At 26.0% G+C, this 15,487-nt stretch overlaps 2 protein-coding genes across 12 annotated transcripts; one reads left to right on the forward strand and one right to left on the reverse strand.

Moving 5' to 3' along the window:
- The first annotated feature begins 133 nt into the window (after positions 1-133).
- On the forward strand, positions 134-5,013 carry LOC122533034 (intracellular protein transport protein USO1-like). Of its 2 annotated transcripts, XM_043662359.1 has the most exons (13): positions 140-449; positions 544-687; positions 931-978; positions 1,088-1,185; positions 1,271-1,760; positions 1,835-2,080; positions 2,155-2,235; positions 2,314-2,451; positions 2,521-2,709; positions 2,802-2,948; positions 3,010-3,257; positions 3,342-3,519; positions 4,125-5,013. In XM_043662359.1, exons 2-13 carry the CDS (start codon positions 616-618, stop codon positions 4,320-4,322), a joined length of 2,133 nt encoding a protein of 710 aa, XP_043518294.1. In that variant the 5' UTR covers positions 140-449; positions 544-615; the 3' UTR covers positions 4,323-5,013. The 2 variants fall into 2 exon arrangements, with proteins under 2 accessions (XP_043518295.1, XP_043518294.1); XM_043662360.1 differs by lacking the exon at positions 3,342-3,519 and having other exon boundaries at positions 134-449; positions 4,125-4,345.
- A 1,681-nt stretch (positions 5,014-6,694) lies between these two features.
- Positions 6,695-15,386, reverse strand: LOC122533035 (ras-related protein Rab-5C). Of its 10 annotated transcripts, none has more exons than XM_043662365.1 (7): positions 15,241-15,376; positions 14,660-15,057; positions 10,617-10,785; positions 10,312-10,463; positions 9,846-10,062; positions 9,483-9,607; positions 6,695-7,445 (listed from the first exon to the last, which is right to left on the reverse strand). In XM_043662365.1, the coding sequence occupies exons 3-6, from the start codon at positions 10,777-10,779 to the stop codon at positions 9,495-9,497; spliced, it is 645 nt and encodes a 214-aa protein (XP_043518300.1). In that variant the 5' UTR covers positions 10,780-10,785; positions 14,660-15,057; positions 15,241-15,376; the 3' UTR covers positions 6,695-7,445; positions 9,483-9,494. The 10 variants fall into 10 exon arrangements, with proteins under 10 accessions (XP_043518300.1, XP_043518296.1, XP_043518299.1 ...); XM_043662361.1 differs by having other exon boundaries at positions 15,136-15,360; XM_043662364.1 differs by lacking the exon at positions 14,660-15,057 and having other exon boundaries at positions 15,241-15,386.
- Between the last annotated feature and the right edge of the window lie 101 nt (positions 15,387-15,487).

Consider the following 15,487-nt stretch of genomic DNA (forward strand, 5'->3'; position numbering starts at 1 on the left):
TTTGTTAAATGTCTATGTTATTGTTTTAAAATAAAGATAAATACATATGTTCTTTTATACAAAAAATTATGCTCATTAATAACAGTGTTGTATTATTTATTGGTGAAATTTATTATTTATTATTACAATAAATAACTAAATAAATAAATAGTTTGCATGTATTTTGTTTTTGACCATATCAATAGTTTTATACTAACACTGTACTAATAGGTCTTGTTTAGTTTTAAATACAGTGTGTAAAGATTGTGTGACTTGATAATTAGTTGTACCTGAAAACAACAATTGTGTTTAGTGGTGTTGAATGTCGAACTACTGTTCATCTTAAAGTGTTGTGGAAAAACAATCGAATAGTATGTAATTTACAGTTTGAAGAAAAAGTTGAAGCTATTCGTTTACTCACAATATATGCAGAAGAAACTCAAAGCCAATATAATGAATGTTTTGCAGAGGTATAGTAGATTCTTCTTTTATTAATATATTAAAAGTGTTATTTATTGTTTATAAAATTAAAAATTGTTAATAATGCATTTTAATGTTAAATAGGCAGCCAAACAAGACAAATTGCTAGAACTACAACGAGATGCAATTCACAGTCTTCAGCAAAAAATTAGTAGTATGGAATATAATAATAGCGTAGCTATTATTGTCATTCATACCATGTATTGTTCAATTTTAAAAATAATACAGGTAGAAGAATTTGAAATATGATAAATAATGATACAAAATTGTTGACATATTCGTTCCAACAATAAAAAAAAATGTATTTCTTATTATCACAGTTTTTTATTGCATTTTATATTTATGTATAGATATTACATCATTTATTATATTAAAACTTATGTATAGATATCATATTAATACTCTTAGTTCTTAAATTATTAATTTAATATTAAAATAATATTAATTTCAATAATTGTATTGATATTTTAGGAACAATTGGAAACTCGTGCAAATGATATTCAAGCTCTAACGAATGAGGTATAACAAACTTTAAAATATATAAATAAAATAAAAAGTTTATTATAAACTAAACATAATTCTATAAATAAAATTCTAAGTTACCAACAAAACGTTAATTTCATTTCAGAGAGATGCTTTGATACAATCGAAGTGCTATTTGGAAAATAAGTATTTAAATACAAAAAAACTATGGCAAGAAGCAGAAAAAAAATTGCGGGAATTAAGGTAATTATATGAAATATGATATAGAATTTTATTAATGTGAAAATATAGTATATTTTAAAAAAATACTTTACGTTAATTAATTTAGGGAGGATATATTGAAGATTGAGCACAAAACAGAAATTAGTGAAGATAAAGGATGCCAATGTAAAATAGAAGTTAAAGATAAAAACAGCACTATTCAAGATGCATTTGATTGGAATGACTTAACATATAACAATAAGGAACAACGTAAAAATTTATCACATGAACATGACTTACATTCAGAAATTGAAATTTTAATTAGAGAAAACGAAGATATGAAAAGGCAGTTACAAAAATATAAATTGGATTTTGACATAATTGACAAAGAATTGAAAACAGAAAAAGAAAATGGTACTTACGTTCAACAAGTTTCATTTGAATTACAGAAATTAAGAGATACAGAGTGTTGTTTACAATATGAAAATGAACAACTTAAATCCGATTTAAAAAAGCAGACACGAAAAATAGAAGATTTAGTAGAAAAGTTACAGTCCCAAGAGAACAATACAAAATTTGAAAAATTGTTGAAGAAATTAGAGGAAAAACAAATGCAGGTACATTTCCACAATAAAAAATAATTCCAATAATTAGTTAGATATGCAATAATATTTTATTTCATTATATCCAGATTAATGATTTATGCAGTCAAATTACGAATAATGAAGTTGTTATAAAAAAACAAACAGAAATTATTGAAGAACTTGAAAAGAAGTTACACATAAAAAATCAACAAATTAAAGAATATTTATCTGAATTAAATGAAGCAGAAGAAGAAATGTCAACTTTACATGAAAGAATACAATCTTTGAAAACAATGTTAAAGGAAAAATCAGATGATATGGCTAAATTACAAGCAGATTATGAACTGATAAAAGTATGTATTAATATTTTGATCTTTTAGAGATTTTTTTATTTTAATATTAAAAGTTTTATAATATTTCATTTCAGAATGAGAATTCTATATTGAAGGTGGAAAATAACAACTTTGAGGATAAAACAAAAGAAGATATTTATCAAATGAAAATCATGGTATACATTTAACATATCTTTATCAATTTTAAAATAATGCTCAACATAATGTTAACGTCGATGTTCTTTTGGTTTCAGTTGAAAGATCTTCAAATGCAATTATGTTTTACTGAAGATAATTATTGTAGAGTTACTGATGATTTTAATAAAACACAAGAACAATTAATTAAAATTACAAAACGGGAAGCTGATTTACAAGAATGTTTAACAAATATGGTACTTATTATTTTTATATGTTTTATCTAACTGATCTAATTCTCTTACTTTCTTGTTTAACTATTTTAGGAAAGAGACTATTGTTCAAAGCTATCAAGTATGGAGAAAGAGAAAACTATGCTTGGAGACTGCTTAGATAAATTAAGAGATGAATTAGAAGAAATGCAAAGAAGTTATTTATCAAAAAATGATGAACATTGCAAACTAAAAGATATTTGCAAGTCTTATGTGGAACAATTAGATATTTTACAACAACAGGTGAAATAAGTAATCTAATATTTTTATTACTAAAAATTTATATACATTTTACATTGAATGATATTAATTTTAAGTGCTTATTATATTTTCAGATGGAGGAAGAAAAAGAAAAAGTTAAACAAATAGAAGAATCAAATCACTGTATGGTACTACAGTTACAAGAATGCAAGGAACGAAATTGTAGTCTTGTTAAAGAAAAATCTATGATAGAACAAAATAATTGTGAAATTATTTCAGAGGTAAAAAAAAAATTAGTAAAGATAAACAATAAAAATAATTTCGGATAAATTCTTTTTTTAGTTACAAAAGACACATAAATCTTTGTTAGAATTAAAAAGAGAATGTCAGTTAAAAAATAAATCATTGGCTTGCATATCGGCGGAATTAACAGAAACAGCAATGAGTCGATCAGAACTTTGTAATCAGTCACAATATGTTGTTTCTTGTATACGAATTTGGATGGAAGAACAACGAGAATATGTAAACAAGCTTAGTGCAAAATTGAAATCGCAGCAACAGGAATTAACACAATTTGAATTTGACAAAAGGTATGTATTTTCAGAATTTCTAGTACCTCATTAGTATTTTCAAAATCTTATAAATTCAAAATCTCTCAATGAAATAATTTGCAGAGTATTAATAGATGAAGCAAAGAGATTGAGACACATGAATCATGCATTAATGCAAAGATTAAAAAGGATGCATAGATTTGGTAGCAAGAATATTAGAAATGTTTGTGTAGGATGTCAATTACCAAAAAATATTGATATACGTCTTCCTACAAGCTCCAAATATTTATCGTCGCAGAAGGTAATTACATTCGTGAAAGTTTGTTCTTTTATTTTTCTAATGAACACATAACATATTTTAATTTATTTTGGAATATTGGACAAAGTTGTTAAAGATAATTTGATATTTTTTAAATCAAAGACACGCCTTACAATTCATGATATAATAGTACGAAGAAAGAAAAAATATTTAATGAAGTATGGAGAAACAATATATAATGAGAACATATTTTTATACAATCTTTAATTTGTGAAAGATACTATTTTTTGTGATGAAAATATTTTTTTGTATTTATTTTTTAAAATTTTATATTCAAATTTTTTTTTTATATTTTAAATATTACTATTTTTTTTAACAATTATTATTCTTGTAATTGTGGAGCTTTCTGGAAGATAGATCTATTTATATATTCTTTCAAATTTCATTTAACAAGTTTAATCTAACAAGTGAAATCTGAGTACTTTTTCTTGATTCATGTATAATTAATCTATAGACTAGACTTTCGTTCTTAGTTGAAACATAAAATTACATATTCAATTTATTCTAATATACTTATTACATCACGAATTATAAGGCTCTTTCATTAATTTTCATTGATTCAATCTTAAATATTTTTTTTCATTTAGAAACTAAATCTTACAAGGACAGCACGTCGCATTTCAGTGTGTAGTAACGGTTCATGCTTTTCCCGAATGAAATATTTAATAAACGAGTTGCGAAAAAGTAATGTAGATTGTGATGAAAATTCTTTTAACAGGATGAATACAAATGTAGGATCAGAAGAAAATCATGATTATGGTTATCAATCATCTACTAGTAAATGAACATATGTAAAATATTCGACGACTACTAAGGATGAATAATCGTATTTTTTAACGATCATATAAACAAAATATTATCTCATTGGACTTTTTTATATTATTTTTTACGTAATAGAATTTCTTCGTTTTTATACAAGTGAATTGAATTTAAAAATGTAAACGTATATTGAGTAAATAATTTACTTGTCAGTATGTGTTTTCTTTATTAATCTTTTATAATTGAATTTCTTGAAGTCTGTAATTTTAGAGTAAAATGATAGTTTGTATGACAAAGAATATGCAGTAAAACGAGATTTTTTATGTATACTTTATGAAATAATTCAAATAAAAGCTTGCATTCTTTTATGGTAAATATTTCTAATCCTTTTGGAGGATACTGGAAATTATATATTACAAACTTTATAAAATTTTATCTATTTCTAAAGATCTATTATTTTACGGTTATATAATTTAGCATAAAATAAGAGATGTACAAACCAAAACAACATGTAGTAACATAGTTTTATAAAAAAATTGATGAACTTCTTGAGTTGCACACCATGGACATGAAAGAAAAAATAAATGTGTTAAATACACGATTCCCAAACATGCAGAAATAGCTTTTCCACTGAATAAATTTAATCTGAAATATATTTCAATATAGACTATGATCAACTTTTTAAATTTGTGTTAGATACCAATCACAGATTTTAAGGAAAAAACATTCTTTATAAATTCAGAACACTCAAATACCTAGAAAACTTGAAAAAATCCCATAACACATTTGTAAGAACATTATTATTTTTTCCTGCAGTAACATTTAATAATTTATTTCCTGCAAAAGAAAAATGACATTATTTTGTTTTGTATAAATAAGTGATATTTATTAAACTAACATTTATATTTATTTACCAAAAAAAGAACATATTAGATTCTTGTTTTCTTGATATTTTTTAAGATAAATTACATCCTCTTCTGTAAAATATTTCCAAATGCACAAACTTGGCTGAGGTGAACAAATGTATGTACTTTGAAGAGGATTTTCTGAGTAAACCCATGGTCCACACAAATTGTCATAATCTACATTTGATTCGATTTGAATTTCTGATTGAATTTTTCGTAAAGTTACTTGAATTTTTGGTATTGTACGTTCTGATAAAGTTGATTCTTTAACATTTATAATTAATTTTGACTGGTCTTTCCGATCACTGATTACAATACGATCTTTTGTTACGAATTGATTTGACATTATTAAATATTCTTTTCATTAAAGGACAAGCTATATATATTTAAAAATTACGTACATATAATGCAGTTTAAATTAATAAAGAAAATCAGAATTGGTAAATCGAATACTAACTAATTAATGGTTGTGTTGATCGTGTTTTTTGTTTCATTATATGTATATACTAATATTAATATATTCTAAGCATAAAATATTATGTACATATATAGAATGATACATGTAAATGCTAATAAGTCTATAATTTTGTGTAATATCTTTTAATATTGTTAAAATAATTTATGTAAATAGATGCAAATACCATTAAGAATCATGTACATTTTCCATTAATTTCTACATTAATTTAAATTGTTTTCATATTCGCTTAATTAATGTAATAAAGAATAATTTCCAAAATGATAATTATATTAGATGAATTGTTATAATTGTAAAATGTTAATACAGGTGCTGGTACATATGTAATGCACTATTTAAATCTAGAAACGTAAAATAAAATATTACATTATTCACTCTTTTAATTCTATAAAGGCAACTGTAAAATGCATAAATTATTTTGTTTAAAAATAAAATACAATATTTTGATAAAAACTTTTATATGTAGTTCATACAAAATTTACAACATATTTCTTTTACATTTCAAGAGACAAAATAAATAAAAACTTTAACTTCAAATTGTACACTTGAAACGTATAAAGAACTAACACACCTTCCAAATACTGCACAATGATAAAAATGAAAATATTTCTTTATTTTGTTCAAAGCTTAAAAATTTGATATTGATATATAGATTAAAATAATAGATTTCATTTTGATTCTATTGTGTGATGATATTGATGTTTATTTAAACGAGTTCTTGAAAATGTTGTTTTCATTGCTATCGATAGTTTAAGTTTCATAATTCACAACATGGATTATTTATCAAACGAATTCTTACTTAAAATATAATATCGAAATAAAAATGTAAAATTAAATATGAAATATGAAAGTATTTTATAATATAAAAAATCAAAAGAAATAATTTTTTAATGTTATAATGTAATTAAATAAAGCAATTACTTTCTAATTTATTATTGTTTTATATAAAACTTGCTTATTTGTAAGACATTAATTAATTTTGGATGAGATGAAACGGTGAATTTGACGAAATCCTCAATAATATTCACAAGTTTATTTTTTCTTGCGTAATCATTTATAATTTATCATGAATTATTGAATAAAATTAATATACAATATATTTCAGAGCAAGAATTTGTTATACATGTTTACAAACTAAGAAAGTAAATACATAGGTAATCATAGCAGCAGGAATGGCGTACTATCTTACAAGACGTTTCGCGTGCCAAAATTTCATCATACACTGTATGTTTTAAACGTATATTATCGTTACTAACATTAATGTTATTATTATTTATCAATGTTACCATTAATATTATCATTATTACTTTTTACCATTAACATTACTTATTACATAAATCATATTTATTATATATGATTTATATTATAATTATATTTATATATTTATATATATATAAGTATATATATATATATGCATGTGTATATATACATATATATATATACACACACACCTATATATTTATATATTTATAACGAACACCGCCCATTACTACTAGAATTACAAATGGGAGCTTAATCTGTCTCTGTCTCTCTCTTTTTCTTCTTTCTTTTTTTGACAGTTCTGATACTCAAAATAGATGATATATCGTCGAATGCAATGTGATACACACATTTTTTTTCATTATTCACTCAGGAAAAATGTTCGTCCTGCACAGTTCACCTCCCATTCCATTATAGTGGTTTTTCCCATTGTTTTATATTCCACTCAAATATATATTCATTGTAGACACACTCATGGTGTATTTATACTTGTTGATTATGGTACAAATCTGTAAGCAAAAAGTAGAGTGTGTCTCCTACAGTAATTCATTAAATATATATTTGTGAAACAGTTATTTCCTTAATCATGTTGCTTTTTTCAGAAAAAAACACACTCAAACATTATACTCCAATTAAAAAACATTATGAATTAATTTAATTTCAAATATAGCTATAATAATAAAATACTACAACAATTTTCCAAAATTTTTCATGATCTACAAATTTGAAACAAAAATAAAACAATTTATAAAACATAAAAAGTACTTACAAAAATAATACTTTAATTATACTTAGCACTGTTATTGTAATAATTTCACTTCAGTTAAATATACATTTATGTTTATAACGTGTTTAAAATATGTATAAAACAAATATAACAAATAAATTACTTTGTCCTCTAATTACTATTTCCTTTTTATCTTATTTAATTATTAATCATGTTATAAAAATATAATATTACTACATTATGAAATACAATATTCTTAAAACATAATTATGATAAAGAAGTGAAAAAACTGAAGAAATAGATTAAACATTGATTTATATTGTTACATTATAATAATTTTGATAAAACTGAAAAAAATTTACCGAGTTTTTACGTTATATTTTATGGTATCTAAATAAAGGTATTTTTCAAAGTACAGTTGTACTGATTAAATTAATGAACTCAACTTTTGAATAAGAAATTAACATTTTCTTTAATATCATTTTATGATTTACAGTAGCAAATCTACAACAAGATCGTAAATATATTACAAGGATATTTTTACTCTCTTGTATCTAACATTTAACGATATAATTAATATTTAAAGTATGTTATTCGTATTTTACTCAAATAATAAATACAAAAGATAAATGAAATAGGAATAATATATAACATTTTTAAGCATACAATATAACTTTATACTTTATCATAGATAATATAACTATATTATCTATTATAAAGTATATACTTTATAATATATATTTATAACTATATACTTTATAATAGAATCTTGTAGAATTTAACATATAACATATAAAAAAGAGAAATTCTTTAATTCTGATATAGAATTTTAATTATGTATTATTTTCAACTAAGTGCAATACATAATACCCATGTTTTGCAACACCATAAATGATAAAATATAGCAATAGGCTCATTAAAGATATATAAGTAAAAACGGGAAAAAATGCGAAACTTTGGACTGCGCATTATTATTTGCAATAGTTGATCTGCGAAGCTATGTAATACAAAACAATTATGCAGAAATATTCTTATATAAATATAATGTTCGTTCTAAAAGTATAATTTATATTAAATGCCAAAATATTTTTAATTTATTTAATGTTTATCTTAAGATTGTGCTTAAATTTATAACAGACAAAAATGTTAATGTAAGGTTGAGAAAACCTCAGTTTTTGTAATCTTTTAGTAACTTATAAATGATTTTATAAGTTATTTTATAATTACTAAAAAATTATACTATATTCCAGTGAAAACGTAGAATTTATATCTATCTATCTAAAAATTCAATACGAAAACATTCTTTTACTGTAAAATGTTGAGTTACTTAAACCTCTGCCTTTTGTATCGTCGATTATATTGATACATTCAACAATAATTCAATATAAAGAAATACTAAATCAATTTTAATGTTTACGTGTCTTCTTTACTTTAATAAATATTAAGAATGATGAAATAAGTCAAAAGTACATGCAATAAAAATATTAAACATAAGAAATATACTATAGCAATATCTACTTAAGAATATTCCACAATATTAATACAAAATTTTGTATAGTGCCCATAAAATGTGTAAATTTTAACCTATCAAATCATATTATCATTCCAAGAGATGATCAGTAGTGTCTATTCATTACATATTTGAATATTATAAAAATATGTAGATATAGTATTATATTATTATATCAAATGCTGGGCTCATGTCTAATGCATATATCAATTGTTTTCATGGATATTATATCTTTCACCATTGTTTATCACGAAGGTGTCAAATTGTAACTAATATAAAAATATATACCAACATATATTTGACACGTACAGATTTGGATAATCACTTGCAACAATTGCCAGTTGCTGCCTTTTGTCCTTCTGTGTCAACTAATCGGCGACCTTGACCACTTGTACTTGCACTTCCTGATTGTTCATTCTTTGGAAGTTTTTTAGCTGTAATGTAATAATATAAAACTTTATTTAACTAAAACAAATTAGAATATTCCATATAAAAGAAAATTAATGAAACATTGCAAAAAAGAACTCTTTGTAAGTTAATATACACGTTATGTTATGAAAGTATATACACACTGTATGTAATTCAATAAGTGGTATTATTTCAAACCCAGATGCTCCCTTATGTAGCTTAGATAAATATAATAATATTATTTGTTTAACAAAATAACCTTACCAATTGCCAAAAATATATCGTTAACGTTCATTGCAGTTTTGGCTGAAGTTTCCATGAAAAGAAGGCCATTTTCGTCAGCATAAGTTTGAGCTTCGTCAAATTCTACAACTCTTTTATTTGAAAGGTCGGCTTTATTTCCAGCTAAGGCTATAACTATACTTGGACTGGCTTGTCGTTGCAATTCCTTCACCCACGTTTGGGCACGTACAAATGTGTCCTGTAGTTTTTATAATAAAAATTTCAGAATCAAGAGTTATGTTTCATAAATAAGTATAAAAATTAGAAAGTAATATTTATTACAATTAATCAAAAATAATAATAGAAATCATAAAACAAGTAGTCTTATTAACACAAAATTCAGAATATGCAATTTAGATTCTTATTTTCTTGAATAAATACCTTGCATATAATTTATAGCATAATATAATTATATTGTATATACTGAATTTGATAGATCTTTACTCACCTGATTTGTTATATCATATACAACAATGGCTGCCTGTGCACCACGATAATACATTGGTGCAAGACTGTGATAACGTTCTTGTCCTGCTGTATCCCAAATTTCAAATTTTACAGTTGTATCATCCAGGCACACAGTTTGTGTTAAAAATGCAGCTAAAATGAATAAAATATTAATTCACTATATTATTAAAAGTAATATAAGATTATAAATACCATATATATTATAAATACCATTAATTATAATCTATTTCTTTCTTATATGATTGATATTGTAATTAATAGTAATAGAAATATTAAAATTTGTACCTCCAATAGTGCTTTCTTGATACTCATGGAACTGCCCTTTCACAAACCTCAAGACCAAACTTGATTTTCCCACAGCAGATTCTCCAAGCAATACCAATTTAAACTGACATATTTTCCCTTGTGTTGAACCATTTGGCCTTTGGGCTGTACCCCGATTAGCCATGATCACCTAAATTTAAAAGATTTGTAAATATACCTAGAATATATTACTCTATTATTGTATAAACTAAATATGAATTTTTAACTGTTGTAAAATTTATAATAAACTAATATTTTCAATGAAATATATTTAATACATTTAAGAATAATAAAAAAATCTCAACCTATGTTTATAGATATAGTAAAGTACAAATTAAAGATAAAATTTCAATTATTTTATTTCATTCAATTAATTACTGCAAGCAATAAATTATTAAAATAATTCTGAAATTGACATCTATAAATTATATTACTTTAATTATAAAAAAATAATATATACTCAATTATATAGATAATAAAATTATATAAATAACAATTTAAATTCTGAAATGATTTTCATTTTTTCACTTGCACCTAAACCTTTAAATCAGCAGATAAATGTCTATTTATACTGAAAGTTCATATATAATAGATAAGACTTTCATTTGCATACAAAGTAATCATCATTTAAATACATCCTTTAACTTGAGCAACTGAACTGATAAATATGAACAATGCACCATGAATTTTTCTTATAAAGATTAAAACAGTGCAGAAAGCTATATACAATAGTTTTTTTTAATGTGAGATTTACTAAACAAAAACAATTAACAAAACTAGTACATCAAATTTACATTTGCAGAAAAGTATTTTTCTAAAAGTAAAAATAAGATATTTCATTGTAGAAAGATAGCACATATATTAAATTTTGCAATCAAATGCCATAAATATCAAGTCATACACTTTTTCACAATAGTACAAATGTTATAACTTCCCAACTTAGCAATTACTCCATATAGAACAGTATAAAATAATTCAAAAGACATATTCATGTAATACTGTGCAAATTATGAATATTATAAAATGAAAAATTTCACTACATGTAAGTAATCTCTAAAAAATTGTGTTATATTCAATTTGCCATAAAATATCTACAATTAAGTAAGTGAAAGTAATTGATATGGATTGTAAAAGGTTGATATTCCGTTAAAATACATTACACGAAAAACTGATCAAAGAACGAAATGTAAAAACTGGAATAACATAAAAGGTGTATCCTAAAGTGTTTACAATAGAAGCATACAATAACGTAAAAATCAAATTGCAAATTGCAATTGTGAATGTCTGCAAAAACATATGAAACTCGAGCAAACTTAACGATAGATATATTAACTCGTACAAATGCGTCAAAATTCGATTGTCTACTCTATTGCGTTTGTTTTCTATGAGTCACTTACAAGTGAAAAAGCACAGTAGCCAAAAACCAACAAAAAAATAATAACGTATGTGGTTTAACCCATTAAAGCAGGGGGACTCTGTTAATTACATTATCCAATTAGTCCGCGAGGAGAAACTTGTCGAATTGAACGGGTCCGGTGTTGGTTTGCGATAACGTTACAATTGATAAAACTAAACAGACTCTCTAAATGATAAACGTATAGCCTATTTTAACAAGGAACGAACAAGTGAGAATTGGTAACACGATGACTAAACGCAGCAACTTCACGGCAATCACAGGATTCGCGTAACTCGCGGCGACGAAAAGGAAACAGGTCCGCATCGCGCGATACTGTCTGTCCGGGTACGGGCTGACAGGAGAGAGAAAAAAAAACAAAAAAACGTTCTTAAGAGAGACAACTAAATGAAAAGAACATATATACACACACAAACACACGAATATATATAGAGAGCTTACGTGCACTTAGAAACAGAATGAAGCTACATCAAATCTTGCATACATATAAACTCACCCCAAACTTATCTACGTAACCAATAGCTCATAACCTTCAGCGAAATAGCATTATCGAAAAATCACAAGAAACCGTTAAAGCGGTGCATAGGGACTATGAAAGAAAGAAAGAAAACGATAAGGACAGACAGAATTTCTATGTACGCGCGCGCGAATTCTCTTTCTCTATCTCTTTCACGTACACATATACACGCATCATAGATGTCTCGCTCGTGTTCTTTCTTTCTTCTATTAATGGTCTGTCCTCTTTTCTCTCATTTGCTTATTCGCTTAATCTACGTTTCGTTCGTTCGCTTACTGATATGCTATCCCTATCCCCACTCCTACTATGTCTTTCTCATTCATTTATGGTGGGGGAACAAAAATATTCGTACATGTAATAGGAATGTGAAAATAAAAACTGTATTAGTTACACGACACACATACAATTACGCGTTACACATTGACGTTAATAGTAACAAATAGAGAAAAGAAAACAAAAGTCAATTGATGAGATAAACTTTTATAACTTCCAAAATATCAATATTGTCACTATTATAATTATAATCATTATTGTCGATATTACAATTAATACATTTTATAAAGAACTTCTATATAATAGAAGCAGCCTATAACTTACTTCTACATAATGTAACATAATGTACTATAATAGAAGTAGCCTATAACTTACTTCTATATAATGTATTAAATTTCTACATCAAAGTCTACTGATATTTCACTTGCAGAATCTCGATAACTGTGCATGTGTTCAATTAGATTTGAATATAGTGATTGAGTCCTCATCCTACTGAAAGAAAGATGTGTTTTCATAATTACAACTTTGGCCAATTTTATTAATTATTAGTTTTCCAATTGAATTTCCTAGTGAAGCAACATATTCTTGGTTTCTCTTCATTTCTTAGTTTCGCTTCATAGTTGAATCCAGTTGTTGCTTGAATTTATTTTAATATCTAATGTTCATGATATCTTTTTGTGTTCATTTGATTGAAATTTTTGAATAGATTAAAATATAATCTTTACTTAAATATTATGAAAAAATTCCAGCAAAGTTTATTGAATTAAAAATACATTTTATTCTCAATAAAACCAAGATAAAAAATAATCACCAGATGCAAACCTAATTAAATATGCGCAATGAAAACTATAAAAATAAATAAGAAAATGCCACGTTAAATAAAAAAAATATTTTAAAAAATAACAAAAGATAATAACCATACAATTAATTATAATGCATAATAATAATCTCTGATAGTATACAAATATTATGTTAATTTGTATAACAAATTATTTATAAATATATTAGTTGACTCTTGTTCCTTTATACTTGCTACTATTAACATTGGTGTATCATGTGTAATTACGCGTGTCAACATAATTAATAATGTTAAATACTTCTCAATCATGTTAAATATTTTTTTATTATCATATTTCTATTGTACGAATACTTTTATCCTCCCACTGTGTTCATTTACGATGTTTTCTTTCACTCACATTCACTCTATCTTTCTCTCTTAAACTCATTCATTCATGTTACTTCTTTCTCTTTCGCGTGGCCTCTCTTTCTCTCGAGAGGGAGGATAAGAGAAGCAAATAAAGGGTGTAAGCGATGCGCCACGATAGTTACAGCTCCGAGTACTTGTCACCGCCCGTGAAACGTCAGCAAGATCTGAAATAATCACGAGAAGCCAAAGCATAACCTGCGAGCTAAAGGCGAAAGAAAAGGAAAGAGAGAAAAATGAATATACGTGATCTTTAAAAAAAAAAAAAAAAAAAAAAAAAAAAAAAAAGACAAAAAAAAAAGAAAAAAAAAAAAAAAAAAAAAAAAAAACCACATGTCCAAGGATATGGACGTAAAATCTTGTCGACATGTTCGTGCAATGAGGTACACATGAAAAAGACAAGTAACGTAGATACAACATCAAGCACATTCTCTGCGTTTGTTACAGATATATGACAATATTCCACAAAGATGACTTTTACTCGCAATGGGCTGTAAGGGAAAAGGAAAGAGAACATTAGAGAGAAAAAAAAAAGAAATAAAAAGAAATTTGAGCGGTAGAGCAAGGAGAGGGACACCTGCCTATACGATGAAAACTGTGAATTTTCAACGGTTAACCTGCTAGCGTGAGGAAGCTCGCCGTCGAATAAGAATGCGGCTCTTTAGACGGTCGATGGGGCGCACAACACCGCGCGACGATGATTAATGTCAATTCACTGCCGCGCGTCAGATACGATCACTTGTCTTGAGTAAATCGGCCCACTAACCGAGCATAGATCGTGCAATCTATATAGAATGTGTACATTTATGACAGCTCCGGTTAGTACACACGCACGCACATACACGCAAGGCAGATTACACGACTCTACGAAGCTCGTTGATTTTTCTCACATTCCCCCTTTATCCGATCGAGGAATCAGACTTTTCTTTCTTTCGCCACTTTTCGAAAAGAACAGCAACTGTTCCAAATCGCACTTCTCCCAGCAATACAGATGGTACCGTGATGTCTCTGTAACCTAACAGAACGGGAATTGAAGTTGAAAGTCGATCGCACTTGTAAAGAATCAAGATATTTAAGGTCCAAATCCACGCACACAGTACACACAGTGCTGCAACACTTTCATTTACAACGTCAGATCTGTAAGTCACGATGACACGCAGCAATTTACCACCGAACAATCAGTGAGACAGTCAATTACCCAGATATTCTACGTGAAATTCTGATGAAATGCTGAACAGATTTCAATCTGAGATGATCCTTTGAGAGTACCTTCCTTCAATGTCGTTTTCTTTTTACACTCCAATCGGAAATGGCGCATTTCGATGAACACGGCCGGAAAACGGCGCCACTGTTGACCAATAAGATTAATTTGATTTTATGGTATATTCTTTTATACGTAGATAGTGAAGAAAAATTACTGATTTTCAGTTTTAACGATATCGTAA

The sequence above is a fragment of the Frieseomelitta varia genome, unplaced genomic scaffold, assembly GCF_011392965.1.
Source record: "Frieseomelitta varia isolate USP_RPSP 00005682 unplaced genomic scaffold, Fvar_1.2 scaffold_489, whole genome shotgun sequence".
In the NCBI taxonomy this organism is placed as follows: domain Eukaryota; kingdom Metazoa; phylum Arthropoda; class Insecta; order Hymenoptera; family Apidae; genus Frieseomelitta; species Frieseomelitta varia.

Excerpts from the sequence above, each read along its gene's own strand:
- LOC122533035 (XM_043662364.1), bottom strand. The coding sequence starts at position 10,779 with ATGGCTAATCGGGGTACAGCCCAAAGGCCAAATGGTTCAACACAAGGG. Across the intron at positions 10,464-10,616 it reads TCAAGAAAGCACTATTGGAG|CTGCATTTTTAACACAAACT; the intron begins GTACAAATTTTA and ends TATTCATTTTAG. Across the intron at positions 9,608-9,845 it reads CGATATATTTTTGGCAATTG|CTAAAAAACTTCCAAAGAAT; the intron begins GTAAGGTTATTT and ends ATTACATTACAG.
- LOC122533034 (XM_043662359.1), top strand. The coding sequence starts at position 616 with ATGGAATATAATAATAGCGTAGCTATTATTGTCATTCATACCATGTAT. Across the intron at positions 1,761-1,834 it reads TAGAGGAAAAACAAATGCAG|ATTAATGATTTATGCAGTCA; the intron begins GTACATTTCCAC and ends CATTATATCCAG. Across the intron at positions 2,710-2,801 it reads TAGATATTTTACAACAACAG|ATGGAGGAAGAAAAAGAAAA; the intron begins GTGAAATAAGTA and ends TTATATTTTCAG.